At 54.5% G+C, this 21796-nt stretch overlaps 2 protein-coding genes across 2 annotated transcripts; both read right to left on the bottom strand.

Annotated features, from left to right (window-relative positions):
- Window positions 1-1466: 1466 nt before the first annotated feature.
- On the bottom strand, window positions 1467-11503 carry IL9R (interleukin 9 receptor). Its single transcript, XM_027613102.2, has 9 exons — window positions 11398-11503; window positions 7172-7285; window positions 6754-6865; window positions 6444-6622; window positions 5855-6000; window positions 5252-5459; window positions 4622-4730; window positions 3390-3474; window positions 1467-1943 (listed from the first exon to the last, which is right to left on the bottom strand). Exons 1-9 carry the CDS (start codon window positions 11423-11425, stop codon window positions 1506-1508), a joined length of 1419 nt encoding a protein of 472 aa, XP_027468903.2. The 5' UTR covers window positions 11426-11503; the 3' UTR covers window positions 1467-1505.
- Window positions 11504-17497: 5994 nt separating this feature from the next.
- POLR3K (RNA polymerase III subunit K) lies at window positions 17498-21660 on the bottom strand. Its single transcript, XM_027613584.2, has 3 exons — window positions 21449-21660; window positions 19321-19408; window positions 17498-18073 (listed from the first exon to the last, which is right to left on the bottom strand). Exons 1-3 carry the CDS (start codon window positions 21557-21559, stop codon window positions 17946-17948), a joined length of 327 nt encoding a protein of 108 aa, XP_027469385.1. The 5' UTR covers window positions 21560-21660; the 3' UTR covers window positions 17498-17945.
- Window positions 21661-21796: the final 136 nt, after the last annotated feature.

Genomic DNA, 21796 nt, shown 5'->3' on the forward strand with positions numbered 1-21796 from the left:
TCCAGGCCCTCCACAGTCCAGCCAGTCACATTTTGGACACTTGAGCTCCAGCCTCGCCATGCCCCCAACCCCTCGAAACACCAGCCACATCAGGATTTCAGTTCCCTGTCACCTGCTCTCTGACCCCTTCAGTGCCCAGTACTCAGCGACTTCCTCATCCCAAGGTCTTCAAACCTTGCTCTGCTGCACACCGGATCTCGGCACATGGTGGCCAAGGGTTGTCTCATCTCTAAAAGGGGAACGCTAGCATTTCCTGGGCACGGAGGTGTGCAGGTGACTTGCTCAGGTGAACTCACAGCAACACAAGGAGGTATTGTTCGTCCTGAAGGGGCAGGCGTGGCTCACCTACCATCACACAGCCTCCAAGGGGCCGCAGGCTCACGCTCCGGCCCAAAGCCAGGTCTCTGGGTGCCACAGAGAGAAAATGTGTGACTCACAGGAACAACGTCTCTGGCCACACAGAAGAGGCGTCCCAGCTGTGGGGGTCACTTGTCACATGCAGGTGGCCTAGTTTCCCCGGGAACCCAGCCAGACGAGCCACACAGATGCTGCCGTAATACCCCAGCCCAGGGCTCCCCAGGGGTTGGCCCCAGGAAGTGGATTCACGCTATTTTTTTTATCCTTGGTTAGAACTGAAGATGCCTGCACCTCACTTCCGTCCACACCCCTCCCGTTCTCTACATGCTAAAAATACATTCTGGGTCCTGCCTCACCCCTTCTGACCACCACCTGGCTCCACTGAGGCTCCCCACAAAACCCCGGGGGCTCCACAGGCACGCAGAGGGGAGGGGGTGCCTGTCTGATGCAGAGGGGGCCTTTGCCTGGGGAACCTGGGGCCACAGGTGCTTTTTTCTGTGCAGACCGCAGGGGTCAGCAGAACCCCACGGGGAGACGCCCTCTCTTATCTGGGCACCCAGAGAGGGACCGGCCTCCATTTGATCCTCCCTTTTGAACATCAGCAGCTCCCACCCTGGAAAGCCCAAGAGCAGACAGACCCCATCCCCCTGCACCTCCCCTGGGCCCCTCTCCCGGCCAGCAGCCAACTCTTGTCATCTCAGTAGGAGAGGTACTCAGGAGGGCACGGAGTGAGGTCACAGCACCACCTCATCTGTGTCTGCTGGGAGCAAGCTGACCCTTTAAGGGGGTGAGGGCAGAACAGGTGTGGGGCTAACACCCCCTGCTCTGAGGGGAAGCGATGGAGTCAGAGGGCAGGGAGGGAAGTGGTGGACCCGGAGTGGGGGCTGGGTAGCAGGATGCTGAGGGGAGGGGACGGAGGAGGGGTCGCCTGCCTGCCCGCCTCCATCCGGACAGGAGGTCTGTGCAGGGGCTCCATTCTCAGAGAAACTTTAGTCCATTTTCCACAAAATGGACTTTATGCAGCTGGCCCAAGTCAGGGTCGCAGGTCAAACCCAGTAGGAGCGAAGAAAAGGCCCGGCGGTCCTCACAGGACGCATGCAGCGGGGTCTTGCCTCTCACTGTGACTGACTCCCCCCAGGACTACTTCCTCACCAGGTGTCCAGATTCTGCTGGTCACAAGGAAGGCCACGGGCCGAGGCCGGGCTGTGCCCGGAGCTCTGGGTGTTTCCTGGGAAGGTGGAGGGGTGGCAGCCCCCGGAGCAGCCCAGGGCCCAGTAGTCACCACTGCTGCCCTCTGACTGTGGGGAAGCTGGCCTGCTGGGGCTCGCGGGGGCCCAGTCCTCCTGTGGCAGGTAGGGAGGTGGCTGCCCTCTCTGTTCCACGTGCCCGGCTAGCAGCACCGCCCCAGGGAGGCCGGAGCCAGGGCCCTCCTCCTCTTCCTCCAGGGCCACTGACTGCCAGGGATCCACTGGGTCGTAGGTCAGCCACGCAATGGCCTCCTGGACACCAGACTCCGAGGCTCCTCGTGGGGAACCGACACAGTCCTGGCTCGGCAGCAGACCGGTTCTGTGGGCCCCTATCCAGGTCTAGAACAGACAGCGTGGGGGGGAGGGGGTGGGAAGGGCTCAGGCAGCGTGTTCGGGACTCTCCCTGGAAGCAGCCTCCCCTCCTCCTCCAGGAAGCTCTCCTGACATCCTCACCCAGAGTCCAAGCAACAACTGTGCTTGGAACATTCTATCTTGCCCGCCATGTGCCAGCCCACCCTCAGCCCAGGACCCCGGGTCCCTTCAGGACTCTCAGCAATCCCCCACCTCCCTGCTTGGTGTTCACAGCAGCCTGACACAGGGTACAGGTGGTGACAGGTGCCGAGGACAGAGAAAATCCCTGGTTGCTGCTCCAGGCACTCCCACCAGCTACAGATGCTGGGCACCCTCTCCTGGACCACACACAAACACACACACACACACTGGGAGATGCTGTGGGAACGGCACCTTTGGGCTGAGGGCAGCAGACCTGGACCCCTCCATGGAGCCACAGGAGGCCCCCACCTCCCAAAGGAAAGTATTTCCTAGGTGGGACCAGGAACCCCCACCAAGCGGACCACACATACCTCACCCTCTGTCTGCCCTGATCCCTGAGAGCCGACCCGTGGCTACAGCCCACCACCCGAGGGGTGTAAGTAGCCTGGCGGGTGACATGGGTCTACAGAAGACGGCTGGGTGCGTGCAGCCCAGATGACACATTCCAAGAGGATCACCTCAGGGGTCTTGACAGCGACAGCCCGTCTGGGAGAAGGAGGTGGCCTCCACCAAGGACAAAATGCTCAACTTTAAGCTTTGAGTTATACTTTTGGACAACAATCTTGAAACCTGGGCTCCCTTTTTAAATTTTTTTCTGGGCTCCCTTTTGAGAGACACAAGGGGGAGGCAGGGGGATGAGGAAGGACCCCAGGAAGCGTACCATCCCATCCTCTGCCCACAGTGGGGAACCCGGGACCACCTGGGGGAGCTTCTCCCCGCCCCCTCCCACCCAGGGGCCAGGAGCCACTAGACCAGTGGGAAGGGCAGGGGTCTGATGCCCCACAAAGGGGGAGATGGGGAGTGTGCCAGCATGCTATCCGTGAGGACCAGGAGGGGCCAGGCACTCCCCAGTGACCCCCAGAGCAGGAGCCCACAGGCCACTGAGGGCCCCAAGGACAGCACGAGCACCAGACCCTCCCCACAGACGCCTTCAGAGAAGAAGCCAGGATGGGACAGGCGGCAGTTTGCACTATAACAGGACCATATACCTCACAGGGGCTGCTACCCCAAGACAAAAAGAAACCCGCAAGACAGAATAAAGCTAATTGTTCTGATGCATTTGAGACACAGTGTGTAAATTTAAACCCACTACGTATACCAAAAAAGCTCAAAGCGCTGACAAAGGCCCCCATACTAGCCCCCAACTCTCACCCGAAGCCCACATCCTGGGCAGGCCAGACACTTGGGTGACCCCGGCCCCGCCCCAACCCCTGCCGTGGGCTGTGCACGCACCTGGAAGTCCCCATTGTGCACACTGTAGAGGGACTGGAAGAAGGCCCCTGGAGAGGGCACGTTGCAGTAGAAGCTCCTCTTCACCCTGAGGCCAAGAGAGCACAGCTGGAGGCCTCTGCACACCCAAGGAGGGGTCCTCTGAGGCCCCTGCGGGAGCGTCACCCCCATCCTGCCTCATCTGTGCCGATGCCCCTTTTGCCTCTTACTGGGTCCAAACCTGTTCTCGGGGCGAAACCCAACATGTGCCCCTGCGGCCTCCCGGGCTAAAGACCGCGTACAACAGACTTACACCAAGACACGCGTCCGTTACGGGGTGAGGCGCGATGGTGGGTTTAAGGCCACAGGTGTCCTCCTCCTGAGCAACGGAGCCACGGGCCCTCCCACAAGGAGGTGGCCCAGGGCTCCAACCCAACAGGTCCAAATCAGCCTCACCAGCTTCCCAGGGGAGGAAGGGGCCCCTCCAGGTCCCCACCTCGCCGATCACCGGTCCTAGCTCATCTGCCCCCTCGGCTTCTCTTCCTAAGTCCTGGTGGCTCCCTCCACTTTGCTCCCTCTCTGCTTCCCCCGCCGTCTCCAGCCAAATCTCCGCCCTCTGGACACCACCACTGGCCTCCCGGTGGGTCCTCCCCATCTCCCTGTACCCCCAAACTCTATCCTCAAAATACAAACCAGATCCTGTCGCACACTGTTTCCCATGCTTCATCTGGCCAGCATCAACACCCCCCACCCTCAGCCCCCAACACCCCCACCCCCCACCCCCACCCCCACCCCCCACCCCGCTCCCTTAGGCCAACTTCCTCTCATCCTTTCTGCTGCCAGTCCGCACCTGGTCGGTCTCCTACGGGCCCCCTCCTACAACCTGACATGAGTGATTTACTCCAAATGGGCCCTGTGTCTGTTTTGTACTCTGGGGTGTTCACCAGGGTCCTGAGCACAGGACTGTGTTTTCATAGGAGGCATTTAAAAATCAGCAAACCACAGAGCACCTCCAGAGGCAGGAGATGAGGACCTTGGGTGACTTGGCCCCAGTGACTCTGGGTCCCTCTGAGCCTCTTCGGGGCCCTACTGCCCACAACACACCTGACAAGTGGGGACTCTCCACAGGTCCAGGGCAGAGGCTTAAAAACCCCCATGCCGTCCAGGACCAGATAGGAGGGGAGCGATGGCTGGTTTGGCCCAAGATGCCCCACCTACCGCACACACACACGCGCACACACACCTGGGCTACCGACCTGGGTGAAACCTTGAACACGAGGTAGGTCAGGCTGGTCAGCAGCAGAAAGAGAGGTACGGCAACAAGGGTACTGCTGTTGGGCTGCCCCCAAGGTGAGAACGGGGGGCCTGCGGGCAGGAAGGGCCCAGGCTTGTGAGCCTCCCTGGCACCGGGACGTTCCCCCAAATCCACACAGCAAAGCCCCCACAGGAGTGCCCTGGGCCACAGTGGAAATTTTCTCATAGACCACAGGGGTTGTGTCATGCCTGCTCATGAATCACCCCCACCCCTGGGCCTCACCTCCTCCATCTGCAAGGTCATCAGGGTCAGTCACCCTCCCTAGCAAGTCACAAGGGTCAGCCCAGCCCTGCCTAGGGAGGTGAGACCACGTTCAGTCTCCAGAGATGGAAGCAGAGGCCCGGCGTGCCACCCTGGGCCACACTCACTCCCAGGGACAGACAATGGCTACAGGTTCCAAGAAGCCCAACGCTTGGCAGGTGTTTGTTTCCTCCTTAAAAATCTCAGATCTCCAGAGGAGAGTGGTCATTCGGGGCAGGACCGCCTCAGGGAGGGGGCTCCGGGAGGGTGGAAGGGGGGGCACGCTATGACGCACGAGGGAGGAGAGGCCCTCTGGGAGGGAGACCCCCACCTCGGGCAGGGCTCTGGGGAGAGGGGAAGCACACAGACTGGCTCCATTCGCTCCACTGGCCCGCATAGCTCTGCTCCTCCACCATTTCATCCTCCGGGGTGGCCATCTGGACGCGCAGGCGGGCCTCATAGCTGGAACCGGGGTCCAGCTCGGCAGCCTCGAGAGTGAGCCAGGTCACCCCGGCAATGTGAGCCCTGTGCCGGGCCTGCTGTGGGGTAGAGGACAGTTAGCAGGTGCGGAGAGTGGGACAGGGTCCATCGGCCCTCAAGAACACACAGGTACACGTACAAACGACCACGCCCAGGCACGTGGGCACATGCACCCATGCTCGCCACCCAGGCCCGTAAGCACACACACTCACAATCCCCGTGCACACTGACGCAGGTGCACGGACAGGCTCACTACACTCCCACTCCTATACATAGGCATAGCCTGTGCACACTCACCTCACATACAAACACACGTGTGTACAGTCACGCTCCTAGCTCTGATCACCCCCCCTCCTCATTAGTCCAAGTTGACACCCTCCTGAGTGGGAGGGGGTGGCCCCGAGCTGCCACTCCCAGGAGAGAGAGGCCCCTGGAGTAGTCGGCCCAGCTCTACCTCCCAGGCCTCTTCCTGCTTCTTGAAGGCCAGCTCGTAGCTGAGGAGGGAGGTCAGGGGCTCCAAGGCAGGACTGACGCTCCAGGTCAGGACACAGTAGTCAGAGCTGACATTGCTCTGTAAGTCGGAGGGAGGGTCCAACTTCACTGAAACAGAGTGAGGCTCCATGAGGCTGTGTCTGTCGGCATGCCCAGGACTGCAGGGTCTGAAGGGTGCTGGGGGGCCTCACTAGCGGGCAGGTCTCTGTCTCCCAGAGAGGCCGCGGGTGGGACAAGAGCCCCTGCAACCAGACAGGGTGATTTTCCAATCGTGCCTGTCTCTTCCTTCATAAGCTCCTGCTGGAAGTGCTTTCCCAGGGTCTTACTGGAGTCCTTCCTGCTGTGACTGAAGTGCATTTCAACCCCATCTCTCCAGCAAGCAGTGGGCCCTCCCCTCCCAGGGGCCCAGCTTGCTCCCAGCCCTGGGGTCTCTTCTTAGTCAGGACACAGAACTTTCACTGGGCCGTGCAGGTTAAGGGCAATGGGACCTTGCCCCCCAATCCCTATAAGGCCAGGATGTTCCCTGTCAAGGCACCCAGACCAGGCCTCACCATGTCTCCAGGGCAGGTACTGCGGGTCCACCAGGCTGACCTGCTCCCTCCCAGAGACGTAACGGTGGAAAGTGATGGTGAAGTTGTCTGAAGGCACAAGCACTTCCTCGGGCGGCAGCACCAGGGTGCACTCACCGGCCCGGAAGACACATCTATGCTTGCTGCCCAGTGCGTGGTTGCTGGAAAGGATGTGTGTTGGCACCAAGGGGCCAAAGCACCAGAGGGCCACCGCACCAGCCCAGCCCTTACCACTGCTACCATGGGGCTCCCACCCTCACGTTCCTCATGAAGCCTGGCCCTCCAACCTCACCTGGTAAAGAGAAGCCAGGGACTGGGGCCCTGACCCAGCTCTGGGGCAGACCAGTGGCAGTCAATCCTTAAGATGTTGTTGCTGAGGCAGGTGAAAGATCCAGCCCCGAGCCCTGGGAACAGTGATGGTTTAGAGCCCACAGTGGCTGCTTCAGGGCAGGGTTAGGACCTGCGGCTGACACTCTGACAGGGCAGCCCCCCAAGAATGATCCCAGGAAAAGGCATCAAGGGCAGGGCTGGGAGTTGATGGGCTCTGACCCCTGAGGCATGGGTGGGAATGAAGTCCAGGCTGGTCCCTGGAGGACAGGCCCCAGCACGGTTCCAGCCAAACCCTTCCCTGTGGAGTGAGACAGATGACAGCCCCGCCCCCCAAGCTCTCCACCAACGCACCTCACAAGACACTAGTGCCCAGCCCTCACCTCCTCCTTCTCCTTGGATGGAGTCTCCCAAGCCCACCCAAGAGCCGAAGCAGGTGCAGATCAGGAGCCAGGTGCTCAACTCTCGCATCAGGGCCTCACTCTCCAAGGTCCATCCTGCAAGGGACTGGGCTGAGGGCACCCCCCATGAGATCCTCCTCCCCAGGGGGGCTGCTCCCTGTGGGGCATGCTCCCCAGGAGATCCTCCCCAGGAGATGCTCCCCAGGAGGGCTGCTCCCTGTGGGGCATGCTCCCCATGAGATCCTCCCCAGGAGATCCTCCGAGGAGATGCTCCCCAGAAGGGCTGCTCCCTGTAGGGCATGCTCCCCATGAGATCCTCCCCAGGAGGGCTGCTCCCTGTGGGGCATGCTCCTCATTGAGAGCTCTGAGCAGGTCACCACCTATACCCTCTCCATGTCCCATCTCAGGGATTGGGCACCACTGCCTGAGCTGTACTCCTAAGAAACTGAAGCTCAGAAAGATCCATATGGCTACAGTGTTATAGCATGGTGCCCTGAAAACCAGATCTCATGGTGGGCTCTGGACTCTGAGCCACCTATGTGTGTGAGTCGGCCTAGAAGGCTCCTCTCTGGGATGGGCATCCTCTGCCAGCACAGAACCCCGGTCGCTGGGCCCAGGTCCCATCACACAGGGAGGCAGGGTCACGGGAACCCTGTGCCGACTGTGTAGCATGCCTCATATGCTTGAGTTCCCACAGCAGCTCTGTGAGGTGGGGAGACGGTCCCAATTACAGACAAGCAAGCTGAGTCCCAAGGAGGGCAAACGCCTTGCCCGGGGTCAAAGGCCAACATCTACACATCCTCTCTCCCTGCTGTATCCTTAAATAAAGACCCATTCCAGTGTTCTGACTCAGGACTACATAGGAGGATGGCGGTGGGGTGTCCATGCAACAGACAGCACTCCCTAAGCTCTGTCGGCCGCACCCCTGTTCTGAGCCACCTGCCCTGCGAGCGGGAGCACCTCAGGGGAGCAAGGCTCACGGTGCTGGAGGGCCAGCCTGAGCAACAGGATCCCTGGGGGGACTGGAGGTTAGCTGGAGACAAAGGGGCTGGGTGTTAGGAAGTGCCTGGGTGCAGGGAGGCTGTTGACGTCCTATCACCCCATTTGTAGCTCCAGATGGTGCGCTGATAGTTCCTAAGCAGGAAGCAGGGCCAGCCTGGTTATGAAAGCCTGATGGGTGATAAGGAGGCAAAAAAACAGCAGATGTGCTCACAGACCACAGCACGTAAGCCCTCGAGGAGCGTGCACACACTCAGGCAGCAGACAGCACCCCAACGCCCAGCAGCCTATCCGTGCACCCATAGGACAGACCTCCATTAAGATCCAGGCTCAGGAAGACTGCACCCTCATCATCCGGCACCACCAGCCACAGCACGGGAGGCTGCAGCAAGTTTACCCCAACAGCATCTGCCCCTTCCCGCACAGTGATTGGGTGGAGATGACAAAGCAGCCTGATATCAGCCCACGGTCAGGGTGTATGATGACAGAAGCAGAGTGAGCACCAAGATCTGGAGGGCCTGAGGCACAGCAGCCACTCCCCGGCTGAAAGCGGACCCAGGCCCCGGGTGGAGGGACCCTTCTGTCTCTGCAGAACTGAGCCAGCCCTGTCACAGCCCAGGAGCGGATGGTTCGAGAGCATGGGGTGGGGTGGCTCCAAGCTCAGCAGGCCCCAGGGCAGCGACGACCGAGAGCTACCAGGGCCAGGACCCACTCCGGGTGAGCAGCAGAGACCGACACAGGGCTGCTTCCCCTCTGAGAACTCTTTCCACAGAGAACACTTCTGCATCTGCAAAGTGAGCTGGGCAGGGCGGGCCGCCACCCCCCACCCCCACCCCCGGTGTGGAAGCCAAGACCAGGGGCAGCAGCAACTTGCCCAACACCGGCACTTGGTACCTCTGTTCTTGGCACATGTCCAACCAGTTACCACACAAGCCCGGGAGCTACCCACCTCGCCCAGGGCACCACTGGTCTGTCTTTCCTTGGGGCTACCCACATCCTTGACAACAGACACTAGGCCAGACGGTATGGAAACCTTCATCCACATACCCCTGGTGCTGGAACAGGCCCTGGGATGACACCAGGGAGACCTAATCACAGCTCAGACAACACCAATCTTGCAGGATGGCTGTCAGAGCAGGAGGACCAAAGCCAGTGTCTCCCCCTAGGGACAGTCCTGCTGGGGAGCATGACTGACGCCACCACCCAGCAACCCCCTCCTCAGGTCTGTGGACACTGCCTTCAGCCCATCTCAGGACCCATCTCCTCCGTGACCTCAGGGTCAAGGTCTGGCCATGAGGTCTGACCGCTAGGGCCTTGCAGCTGGACCCCTGCATCAGAACCCACACACACTGCCAGACCCAGCGGCAGGTCTCCGCAGACACAGCCCCTCACCCTCCCGGCCTTCACACCCTGAGTACTCACCTGATGCCAGGGGACTCCCTGCCGGAGCAGGGCGCCCTTGGTAACACGCCCTCCAAGCTGGCTTCATGCCAATTCCTGCATCCACTTAACTGTCCCGGCCTACACACACTCTATTTTTAAGGGAGTGACATCCATCAAATTCCCTCCAGAGGAATGGAGGTTGCTCTTTCAGTGCACACTTATCTAGCACTTTCTTCTCTCCACTGGGGAAGGAGGAAGAAATTCAGACCCTGGCTCCCAAGAACCAGATACATGAGGACATGGGGATAGTGATAAAAAGTGGGAAGGAGGTGGAAGCAGGAGTCCCCCCTCCCACCTCTAGGCCACACAAGTGCACGTGGGCAACGCTAGTGCCGGTGGGAACTGCCAGTACTGTTGGCAGAAAGGGCATGAAGACTGAGCTTCCTAGAGCGATGCGGACGGCGGGCAGGAGAGGTGGAGGCAGAAGGCCGGATGGGGTGAGTGCAAGCAAGGTGCAGAGAAGGCTGAGGGAAGGGAAAGGTGGCCCAGGGAGCACCTTCCACATGCTTCCTGAGAGGGGTGAGCAGGAGGGGCGGCCGCACCTGGAAGGCACACGTCTGGGGGCCGAGGAGATGGACAAGCTGGGCCCAGACGTGCCTCAGGTGGACAAAGGCAGGGACAGGGGGTGGGCCCCAGGGCAGAAGGAAGAAGAGAGCTGAGGATGGAGGTCCGAGGGGCATAGACAGAGGGGGTCCAATGGAACTCCCTTGGGGTCCCCTGCGGGTCTAATCTCCGTCACACTGTCCCCTCTGCCTGACTTCCTTCTGGATCATGTGCCTCTTCCTTCATGAAGTCCTCCTGAGTCCCCCAGTGTCTCTGTGGCCAGACCAGACACCCCCTAGCAAGGCCAGTCAGCTCAGGAAAGGAGCAAGGGAGCAAGTAGTGCTGTGGGAAAGGTCTAGAATAAGGGTTCTGGAGGGCCTGGGGGCGAAAGGGAGGAAAATGATGCACCTGCTCTTCCCGCACCTGTTAACTGACCTCCTCTGCCCAGAAACCCCCTCACAGCCCCTTTGCAGCCGTGTCAGCAAAGCTCACTGTTATGCTACCTCTTAACACCAGGCTCTTCCAGGGCAAGACCCGTCCAGTTTACATTGTGCCACCTGCACCTAGCCCCAACAGGAAAAGAAGTGCATCCTGAACACCCCTACAGATGCTGATCGTGCCTCTAGACAGTGTTATAGGTCCAGACCCCTGGGAAGAGGGCTCTGGGACGTTACTTGAGCACACACCCTCACCTCCCCTTCCTCTGCTTGGCCGAGCTGCCCTCCCTTCTGGGATCCCACCCTCACCTGCTGCCCGCCCACAGCTCCAAGGGGGGGATCCCCGGACTCTGGCTCCTCTTCTGCCTGAAGGCCCCGCATGGACATGGGAGTTTGAAGGGGTTTTGCCAGCCTCACGACCTGGACCTCACCTCCACTCCGGGCCACCACAGCTCAGACCATCTGGCCCCAGGACGAGCCCCCGCTCAGTTACTGAGGAAGCAAAGTCTCTTCCACACCGAAAAACGCTGCCTAACAAACTCAGTACCCTTCCCTCTGCCCAGCAATACTCAGGCCTGGAAGCAACAGCCTGTCATTCTTCTGCAAATATGGCCAACATGCTGTCTCTGGGAGACACCCAAGCCCAGGACACTGGAGGAGGTAAGACCAGGGTGATGCCCCTAACGGCTTCCAAGGTTCATCCCCAGGCTCTTCCCAGGGCCCAGGGATGGCAGGCAGTCCGCCCTCTCTGCCACCAGCTCAGGCTGACTTGATGGCCAGACTTACCTTCCCAGATGCATCTGCTGGGCTCCATGGCAAGTCTGAGGGGCCCCCAACCCTCCAGACCTGGAGGTGACTGTCCCTGTGTTTGCAGCAAAGCCTCTGATCCTGATTCAGGATATAACTGCAGTGAGCAGTGACGTGAGCCTCCCACGGCAGGCTTACACAGGCCGCCCACATCTGAAACCACGACGCAGAGCACAGCAGCTGTCCCAAGGGGGCTGAGAGACAACTACCACCACTAACCCTAACCCGGGGATTAGGAGGTGGGATGACCCTTCATTCCCCACAACACTGAAGGTTGCTAAACATGGACTCTGGGGATCTGTCCATTGATTGGCAGAGTGTGTGCTGTATTCCTTCCAAGAAACACCCCTGGAGAGGGTACTAAACACAAAACTGATGTACTCTCATTTAAAGAAAAACAAATAATACAGAATAAAAAATGAGTCCCCTTTATCTCACCCCAGAGGGAGCCTCTGTGAGAAGTTAGGCGCAAGTCCTTCCGGACAAAGACGAAGCACAAACAAACGCACGTTTTTACTGGGCTCATACTGTGCTGAGCTTTGAGCTTTGTAGACTTCTTGTTCCTCTGGCTATTTTCAACATCCTTCTAGGTCAGCACATAAAAACCTTTAAGGGTAGCACATGCCATGGTTCAATAATCCTACTGATAAGACATTTGGATTGCTGCCTATATATGCTATTTTTATTTTTTGAAACAGGACATGTAACATTATGTTAATTTCCAGTGCATATATGCAATTTTAAACAAAGGTAGTAAACAATTCTGGGCATGGATCTTTAATCACCAGAGTGAGTACCTCTGTACAAATAATCCTAGGGGTGGAACTGTGGGGTCTAAAGTTCAGCATTTTAATGGGGCGCCTAGGTGGCTCAGTCGTTAAGCGTCTGCCTTCGGCTCAGGTCATGATCTCAGGGTCCTGGAATCGAGTCTCATTGTCGGGCTCCCTGCTGGGCAGGGAGCCTGCTTCTCCCTCTCCTACTCCCCCTGCTTGGGTTCCCACTCTCGCTGTGTCTTTCTCTGTCAAATAAATTTTAAAACTCTTTTTAAAAAAACAAATAAAGTTCAGCATTTTAAAATACTGATACTACCAAGTGGCACTGCAAAAACGTACCAACTTCTACTCTTACCAGAAGTTTAAGAATGCCTGTCACCAACAGTGTACATTATCAGTCTTTTTAATCTTTGCCTGTCTGATAGGCAAACATATTTCAATGTTGCTTTCATTTACACTTCACTGATTATTAGTGAAGATATGCATCTTTTCATTTACTTATCGGCTGTATGTTCTTTGGGGTACCAAATAAGGTCACATTTCAGTGTGCATGTGTGTGCTCTGTGCATCAAAACATCTCGGGTAAGGTTTGGATAGCCCAGAGCTGCAGCTCTGTAGTCTGAGAACAACCAGGACCCACAGAGAGATGAAATCAAAAGTTTAAGCCCATGAAACCCCTTAGGAATGGACAGAAACATGAATCACACATCTTTTTTTTTTTTTTTTTTTTGAGGTGGGGAGGGGCAGAGGGAGAGGGAGAGAGAGAATCTTAATCAGGCTCACACCCAGTGCAGAGCCCCGACGCAGGGCTCTATCTCATGACCCTGAGATCATGACCTGAGCCGAAGGCAGACGCTTAAGGACTGAGCCATCGAGGCACCCCAAATGAATGAAATATTTTTTTAAAATGATGGTCAGAAAAATCTGAGCTGAGGGGTGCATGGGTGGCTCCATCGGTTAGGCGTTTGCCTTCGGCTCAGGTCATGATCCCAGGGTCCTGGGATCGAGCCCCACGTCAGGCTCCTTGCTCAGTGGGGAGCTTGCTTCTCCCCTGCCTGCCGTTCCCCCTGCTTGTGCTTGCTCTCTGTCTCTTTTTCTCTCTAGCTCTCGCTGTGTCAAATAAATAAAATCTTTAAAAAAATAAAAAATAAAAAAGAGAGTTTCCAGGGCGCCTGGGTGGCTCAGTTGGTTAGGCGTCTGCCTTCAGCTCAGGTCATGATCCTGGAGTCAACGGGATTGAGTCCCACATCGGGCTCCCTGCTCAGTGGGGAGTCTGCTTCTCCCTCTGACCCTCCCCCTCTCATGCTCTCTCACTCTCACTCTCAAATAAATCTAAAAAAAAAAAAAAAAAAGAAAAGAAAACATTTAAAAAAAGAGAGAGTTTCCTTCTCTCTGACAGGGTCCCCCCCACCTTGTTGAAACTAGAATCTACTACCTTAAGTCCATCAGACCACACCATCCACACCATGACCCCACAAGTGGAGACCACAAAGGCTGGAAAGGGAGGAAATCCTGGAAGGGAGGAGAGCACCAAATTCTACATCTAAACTCTATGCCCCAAAACAAACAAACAAACAAACTCTACCAAAATCTCTGGATACCTGTGGGCCACATGCGTACTGGCTAACTCCAAGCAGCACAGCTAAGGTTAAACAACCTGAACGCAAGTTTCAGCTGCTGCCTACATCAGAGACACAGAGTTTACAGCATGCTTTAAATATAAATAAAAAATCAACACTCTCCAGAGAAACATAACAGAATCTAGTATCTACAGTCTGTATCATTCACAAGTTCCAAGATAAATCCAAGAGTATTAGACACTGAAGAAACAGAACTAGGTGACCCACACTTAAGAGGAAAGGTAACCGATGGACACGGACTCCCAGGACTAAGTTGTTGGAATCAGCACAGGTTTTAAAGTAGCTACTCTAACTATGCTCAAAGATATGAAGGAAAATATGCTCCCAAGGAAGAAACAGGAAATATGGGAGAAGAGAGACACACTACAATAAAGAACCAAGAGAAAAACACAGTATCTTAAATAAAAAGAATAACATCATAACAGTGCAGGAAACAAGAAAAACACGTAAGCGAGGACATCTGTGAAAGTCAATGCAGTGCCCTTCCTGGGTGATCACCAGGATTACCAATCCCAACCACGAAGCAGCCATATAAGTATATACATATTTTTTTTCCCTTACCCTATTACCAGTGCATACCCATCGTGACAAAACCAGAAAAGGGGACCCTAAAGGCACAGTGTGGATTACCGCATCATCAAACTGGCTGGCAAAGGAATGTTTACTATACAGTGACGCTGCAGCAGGTCATTGTCATCAGACTACGCACCGAGTCACTGGCACCGCTCTCGACATGGCGCAGAATTCCTTCAAAAAAATTAACTACGAAAATGAAACAACCAAATTAAATTTCTGAGGGGCTCATTTGTTAACCAAGCCAGGAAAGCCACTGACTGATGGTGACTTGTGTTTAATTGCAGCAGTTGAAGAAATGTGTCCAGAGAAAATAAATTTAAGACTCTCGGCCTTTTGGAGAACAGTTCTAAAAGCTAAGAGCACTGGGAGCAACATCAAGTCAATTAAAAATGAGGCGAATGATGCGAAGTGATTTCCCTTGAAACTTGATGAATCCAACCGATGTTACTGATATTGCTCAGGTGTCCTTCTGAAAGGTCAATGCCTTGGCCCTGAGCTGGGAAGGGACAGAAGAGTGGGCCTGTGCGCAGTCTGTGTAGAACCAACAACTGCAGGCAAGAATATTTTCAGAGCTGAGAAAACACGAATTCAGTAGACCATGGATTGGAATCTGCTAATCCATGTTACGGCAAATTCTCTACGGAAATTGTTTGCATCTCTCATCAGTATTGACTCTACTGCTGATGTCAACAGTTAACTTCATTTGCCGTCCTGCACTTAACCAGCACTAACAGATGCATATTTGCAATCTATTTTGATGACCAGAAATGCTAACTTTGAACCCCAGGTCAGCAAAATGATATCCATTCTTTTCATCAGTAGACCCCCATTACAAAATGCTGTACTCAATTACAATTACATTTTGAATTTTGTTTATAAAAAAGTGGTAGAAGTTTGTTTTCCTAGATTTTGACTCTCGACCCACAGAGTCTAAAATACTTACTATCTGGGCCTTTACAGAAAATGTTTGTAAACCCCTGAAATTGACTATCATTATCACTTTACACATGAGGAAATGAAGGCAGAGGCTCTGCAGTCCGACCAAGGTCTCACAGCTAAGAAGCAGATACGCAGGCCAACTTCAGAGCACGTGACCTTCACCACTGACCCAACAGCAAACACCCACAGAAGAGCTGAGGAAATAAAACCGATGGAAAACAGAACAAGACAAAACAAAAAACAAGAACTGATGGCATAAACAGAAGCTCCTAAAGGCAACTCCCACATTATAAAACTTCATCAGTATAACCAGAACAAGCTGTTTTGGAAAACAACCAATTAGAGATGAGGGGCTCAGGACCTGGTCTACATGTCATGGCAAAAAGAAAGCCTTCAGTGTTGGGGCACCTGGGTGGCTCAGTCGGCTAAGCAGCTGACTCTTGATCTCAGTTCAGATCTTGATCTCAGGGTCGTGAGTTCAAGCCCTGCACTGGGCTCCAGTGTGGAGCCTACTTAAAACAAAACACCATTTTGTCAAACTTCAAGATTAATCATTTCCGGAAAAGATACCAAGTCTCAAAAATGTACAAATCTGTATCAGAGGTATGAGTTCAAATCCCATGATTTCATGAGTGAGACTCTGTTATTAAGAGATTTGGAAAAGTCATTAAATCCAAGGTCCTTAGCATGAAATCAATCCACCTACAAACTACCATCCCGTCCCCCTCTAGTCTGGGACGTCCTTTTTCTTTTGCAAGTGAAAAGATGAAGGAAGAAAGTAGAAATATCTTCTATCTAATAAATTTACTGCAGTCCTAGGAAATAACAGAAATGATAAACTGAAATCCATGTTATTAGCAATTCTGTGACCAGGAGAGCCCTAAGTATGGCAGTAGTTTGGTGTCACTTCTCAAAGCATTTAAAACACTGAAAAAACGCTCTCCTGTTGCAGCAGCATGAGTGGGAGGACCAGGCGCTGGGCTCAGAGTCAACTCCATGGATCGCTTTGAGAAAATGGCAAAAGCTGGACACGGGGGAAATCGCCAGCTTCAAGAAGGCCAAGCTGGAGAAAACAGAGACGCTGGAGAACACCCTGCCAACCAGACCACTGAGCAGGAAAAGCAGAGTGAAATTTCCTGGGGCGCCTGGGTGGCTCAGTCGTGAAGCGTCTTCCTTCAGCTCAGGTCATGATCCCAGGGTCCTGGGATCAAGCCCTGCATCGGGCTCCCTGCTCCACAGGAAGCCTGCTTCTCCCTCTCCCACTCCCCCTGCTTGTGTTCCCTCTCTTGCTGTGTCTTTCTGTCAAATAGATAAACAAACTGAGGGTTGCTGGAGTGGTGGGGAATGGGAGGGATGGGGAGGCTGGGTGATGGACACTGGGGAGGGTATGTGCTATGGTGAGTGCTGTGAATTGTGCAAGACTGTTGAATCACAGATCTGTACCTCTGAAACAAATAATACAATATTTGTTAAAAAAAAAAAAAAGAAGATAGGAGGGGAAGAATGAAGCGGGGGAAATTGGAGGGCGAGACGAACCATGAGAGACGATGGACTCTGAAAAACAAACTGAGGGTTCTAGAGGGGAGGGGGGTGGGGGGATGGGTTAGCCTGGTGATGGGTATTAAAGAGGCACGTTCTGCGTGGAGCACTGGGTGTTATGCACAAACAATGAACCATGGAACACTACATCAAAAACTCACGATGTGATGTATGGTGCTTAACGTAACAATAAAAAATTTTAAAAAATAGCTAAGAGAAAACACATATATAATAAATCCTACTTCAAATAATAAAAATATGTCTATGCAATAAAAAAAGAAAAAAGATAAATAAAATGTTAAAAAAAAAAGAAAGAAATTTCCTAAGAACCTAGGGGATTCCCCACCCTCGTCATCTTCGAGACCCCCCCGGTCGTGATGTGGAGGAAGAGCCACCTGCAAGGTGGACACTAGTGACAAGCTGCACTGTGGACCCGGGCACACTGTGCCGACACCACCAGCCTGCGGCTGTCTGAGGGGACCGCCCCTCAGGCCGACCACCAAATTCTCCAGTTTGCCCTGGGATTTTATAGCAAATTATTTGATGATTAATAAAAATAAAACATACTTCTTGGCCAAAAAAATAAATAAATAAAACACTGAAAAAGCAGTACTGGACTTTCCATTTTAATTAAATACTCAGAATAGATGGTGGTAAAATAAGTTTACAATTAACAGTTAAATACTTAGGGACAGCCAATGTACTACATTATAAAATGTTACTTTATAAGCTGTGCAAACGGGGTACATATTTAAGAAGGGTAATGAAGAGAGGATGTCTGTTAGCCAATACACATATGACATCGCTGAGCAGGACATTAAACGGATCACCCTTCCTTCTGCATCCCCCATCCACACACAAATCTCCCTGCACGTAACGGAGCTCAGCCACTGACTGCCGACGGGCTACAGCTGTGGCACTGTGACCAGCGCCCCCGAAAGGGCTAGCTTTTCGCCACGCCAGCCAAGACGTTTCGGGACAAACAGTTCACACTCCTGGCTGGGAATCTAGCCTGGGGAACAAGGTAAGCAGACAACGGCACGGCTGGGCCCGCCTGGGCCTAGTCCCTCCAGCGGTGCCCACACTGAGCACTGCAGCATTTGTAGAAGGTGGTCATCGGCTCGTCTGCAGAGCGGGTCTGAAGCTGCATGAAATAGGCACGAGGGTGTTCGCATTTAGGACATGGCTCTGGCAACGAGAAAAACAAGTGACCCACATTATTTAAAAAAAAATATGATGCTCATGACCAAACATACCTGCTAGAAGTAGGTGTTATGGAAAGGCAGCAAAGACCCTCTCCAGGCCCCATGCATCTGGCAAGCCTCACCTAGGGTACCCTGTACCGTGATTGAGGCTACAGTTAGTGGTATCACTCCCACTACGCTCTCACCACGAGGGAATCAAGGAGACCTGTGATCTGGAAAACACTCCAGCTCCCCACCCTGGGTCCCATTTTTCTTCTCAAATCTGGTTGAAGACTGGCTGGAAACATAACAAGGAAAGTGATTTATGGCTACCATGTGCATTATGGGGTCCACCCCCTGCAGATGCTTCTAAGTGCACTTCCATCACTTGGGCCCTCTCAGCCTCCCAGAGGAGCCCCCAGTGGACGATGAATCCACTTCCCTTTAAATTTAGGGATCCTTTTTGGCAGCAGTTCCTCAGGCTGTTCTTACAAAGATCTCACCATACATTCTGCACCTATGTCAAGGCAACGTGACTTCACTTTGAGAAACTACCTCTACTCTTGATAACACCTTCCAACACTCTCAACCACCATTTTAAACACTGGGTACATAATTCATCCTTTTTTTTTAGCAAATTCTGCCAATGCTAATTGCACCATATCAGATTTGGATGGTCTTCTATCAGGGAAAAAAGATAATAGTAAACAGGAGTTGGCTCTTCCTCCCCTCAGTACAGGTGTGTTTAGGCCTCTCCTCTTTCCCTCCTTGGTCATGTCTACCTCATTCAGATATGGAACAAGACGTGAAATAAGCACTTGAATGCTCTCTGGCACTGACTTTTAAAAATCTACACCAGAACAAACAGCTCCTATTTCTTCCTCAGGCTCTTTCACTACTCCTGTGACCGTCGCATCATCATGGCTACCTCTTAACGGAGTGCACTGGATGCCCGATGCTGTATGACTCACTTTACGCTCTCACACTCAGTGAATATGGAATAGCCCCAGAAAGGGCAAGGGAGGCCACCAAGGTCATAACATGTTAGGAGGTCACTGCGAGACTCTAACCCAGGCCTGCACAACCCTGGGGCTTGTGCCAATACTGTCTAACAAATAAATTACTAAGGAAAAAATAAACACACTTTGTAGTTTTAGAAGCTCCCTTCCTCCCGGTACACCACTGAGTCAGACACAGGCCAGTGGCCTCCTACCTCTCCACAGCTCAGTAACAGAAAAGGTTCCTCCTCACCTGCAGTAGAGTCAACATTCTCCCAGGCTGCTGCTCCGCCAAGCACATCATCCACTTCTTTCAGCTTTGGATACTTCCGATTTGTTACCTAACAAACAACAGCAGGTCTTCAGGCTCCAAATAAGTGAAAAGTACATACCTGGGCCACCACACCCTATCTGTCAAGTGTCTCCGCAGATTTCCTTCCTTCAACACAGACTACTAAAAGAATCCAAAGTTTCTACTCTCACAGAGCAGGACTCAACACTGGAATTTAAAGAATCCAGGTTTGGGGTGCCGCCCAAAAGAGGAAGATTCAGTGGTGTGGAGTTATTCTCAGAAAACGTATCCTAGGGGCGCCTGGGTGGTTCAGTCGGTTAAGCCTCCGCCTTCGGCTCAGGTCGTGATCTCACCGTCCTGGGATCGAGTCCTGTGTCTGGCTCCCTGCTCAGAGGGGAGTCTGCTTCTCCCTCTCCCTCTGCCCCTCCTCCCCGCACTCATGCTCGCGCGCGCTCTCTCTCTCTCGCTCTATCTCAAATAAATAAAACCTTTTAAAAAAAGGAGAAAAGAAAGAAAATATATCGTAAGCCCTCAGGAGTGATTGTGGAAGCAACTGAAACGTCAGCAGCGTTCCTGTTCTCAGGCTGTTGAACGCAATGGTCCAGTAGGAGCATTGTGCCCCATGATCCCCAGGGGTAGGGCACAGGCTAGGAGCTAGGAAAGAATGTAACCCTCAGTCCCCCCTTCCTGCACCTGGCGTTTGCTAGCACAAACATCCCGCTCTTCCCTTATCCCATGACTGCCTCCCTGCGTGCCTGTGCGTAGAGGAGGGTGCAGGCCTGCTTTACAGCTTCAAGATATTTGCCATCCCTTTGTACTCCTTTCCCAGGCTTTGAGGCATCTGTCCTTGCTTTTCTGATAAAAAATGAAATAAAAGCGATGTGCAGAACCCAGCTGCTGCTGCCCTACTTGCAGAGGTAGTCCTGCATGGCCGCTCAGATTGGGGTCTGAGAACTTTATTTCAGCGCAGTGACCACACGGCGGTGAGGTCTCTGCAAGGACTGGATGACACACCAGAGCAGGAAGGAAAACCGGGTAGATGGGACCCTCCCCCTTCGCCCCCACCTCTAGGATACTAGATTACCCAAGATGAGAGAAACACAACTGAAGCCAAACAGCACCACTTAGCTGGAGAGCCCCGCCAGACAGCTTTCAAAGCAGATCACACTCGGCTTTCTTCCCGAGTTTTACCAAGTATCCTTGAAATTTCAGGGTTACCTAAGAGTTCACTCTTCCCGCAGTTTCTGATCCTAAACTCTCACAACATTAAGAAGTTCTCTAGTTCTAAAAAGTAGAAGCGTGCTAACAAAGATTATTACGGGAAAACAAATTGTAACGACACTGAATGCATTATTCATGTACTGAACATCCACTCCATTCTAGGTTCAGACTAGACAGAACCTAAGAGGCAACAAAACAGAAAAACCCCTGCCCTCCTACACCTTATGTCCTAGTATCGAGAAACAAAACACTAAAGTCTCGGAGTACACTGGAAGGTAATGAGTCCTTTGGAAAAACCTAAGACAGGGAAGGCGGAAAAATGGCGGGAGGGGCTGAAGTTTTACACGGGGCAACCCTTTAAGTACAGACAAGCCCAGCAAGTGGCATGGCCACCCAGGGGAAAAGTAAATCGAGCAGAAGGCATGTGCAAAGGCCCCGGCAGCAGCGCCCCGTGCGCGGTGGGGCCCCTCGCAAGAGACCGGTCTGGCTGCGGACAAGGCATGCACTAGAACGCCGCACCAGACACGCAAGCTCCGAGGGAGGGGTCGGTGTCAGAGCCTGCTGGGTCCGGGGGGTGCGCTGGGGAGCTCCGGAGAGCTCCCGAGCACAGCACCGGCTCCGCCGGGAACGCAGCGCCGGGAGCCCCAGCGCGAGGTCAGGACCGGGACTCAGGAGAGGCGACGGGCCGGGGCCCTAGGTGGCGGCACGGAGGGGGGACACACGGCCGCATCCTGCGGGCGCTCGACCGCACAGGCTCCGCACCCGACAGGCTCCGCAGCCGACCGCAGGCGGCGGCGAGAGCGAGGACGGCCAGAGGCGGACGCGGGGCTGGTGGGCCGGGAAGCGGGCTCCGGGCCCCACCCCTGACCTTGCGGGTGATGTTGTGCACGTAGGGGCAGGTGTTGCAGGCGAAGCGGTGGCAGCGCTGTCCCTCCTCCACGATCAGCCCGTTCCCGCAGCCCGGGCAGAAGAGCAGCATGGCACAGCCGGCTCGGCTCCGCAGGCTCCCGGCAGCCCCTGTGGCCGCCGGGCGCCGGCGCTGGGCCCGCCTCGAGCTCCCATTGGTCCGGGCGGCCGCCCCACCCTCCGGCCGACCAACGGACAGGCCGACGTCACGCTCCCAGCAACCGCTGCGGCAGGCCGCTTCGAGCTTCTCATTGGTCCTCGTGGCAGCCCCGCCCCCTGGCGGTCCCAGGGGCTGGGCTGCGGTCCCAGC

Source organism: Zalophus californianus, chromosome 10 (assembly GCF_009762305.2).
Source record: "Zalophus californianus isolate mZalCal1 chromosome 10, mZalCal1.pri.v2, whole genome shotgun sequence".
In the NCBI taxonomy this organism is placed as follows: Eukaryota; Metazoa; Chordata; class Mammalia; order Carnivora; family Otariidae; genus Zalophus; species Zalophus californianus.

Excerpts from the sequence above, each read along its gene's own strand:
- IL9R (XM_027613102.2), bottom strand. The coding sequence starts at position 11,425 with ATGGAGCCCAGCAGATGCATCTGGGAAG. Across the intron at positions 7,286-11,397 it reads CAGCAGATGCATCTGGGAAG|GATGGACCTTGGAGAGTGAG; the intron begins GTAAGTCTGGCC and ends AGTCCCTTGCAG. Across the intron at positions 4,731-5,251 it reads TCCCCAGAGCCCTGCCCGAG|GCCCCCCGTTCTCACCTTGG; the intron begins GTGGGGGTCTCC and ends TCCTGCCCGCAG.
- POLR3K (XM_027613584.2), bottom strand. The coding sequence starts at position 21,559 with ATGCTGCTCTTCTGCCCGGGCTGCGGGAACGGGCTGATCGTGGAGGAG. Across the intron at positions 19,409-21,448 it reads TGCACAACATCACCCGCAAG|GTAACAAATCGGAAGTATCC; the intron begins GTCAGGGGTGGG and ends GTTGTTTGTTAG. Across the intron at positions 18,074-19,320 it reads GAATGTTGACTCTACTGCAG|AGCCATGTCCTAAATGCGAA; the intron begins GTGAGGAGGAAC and ends TCTCGTTGCCAG.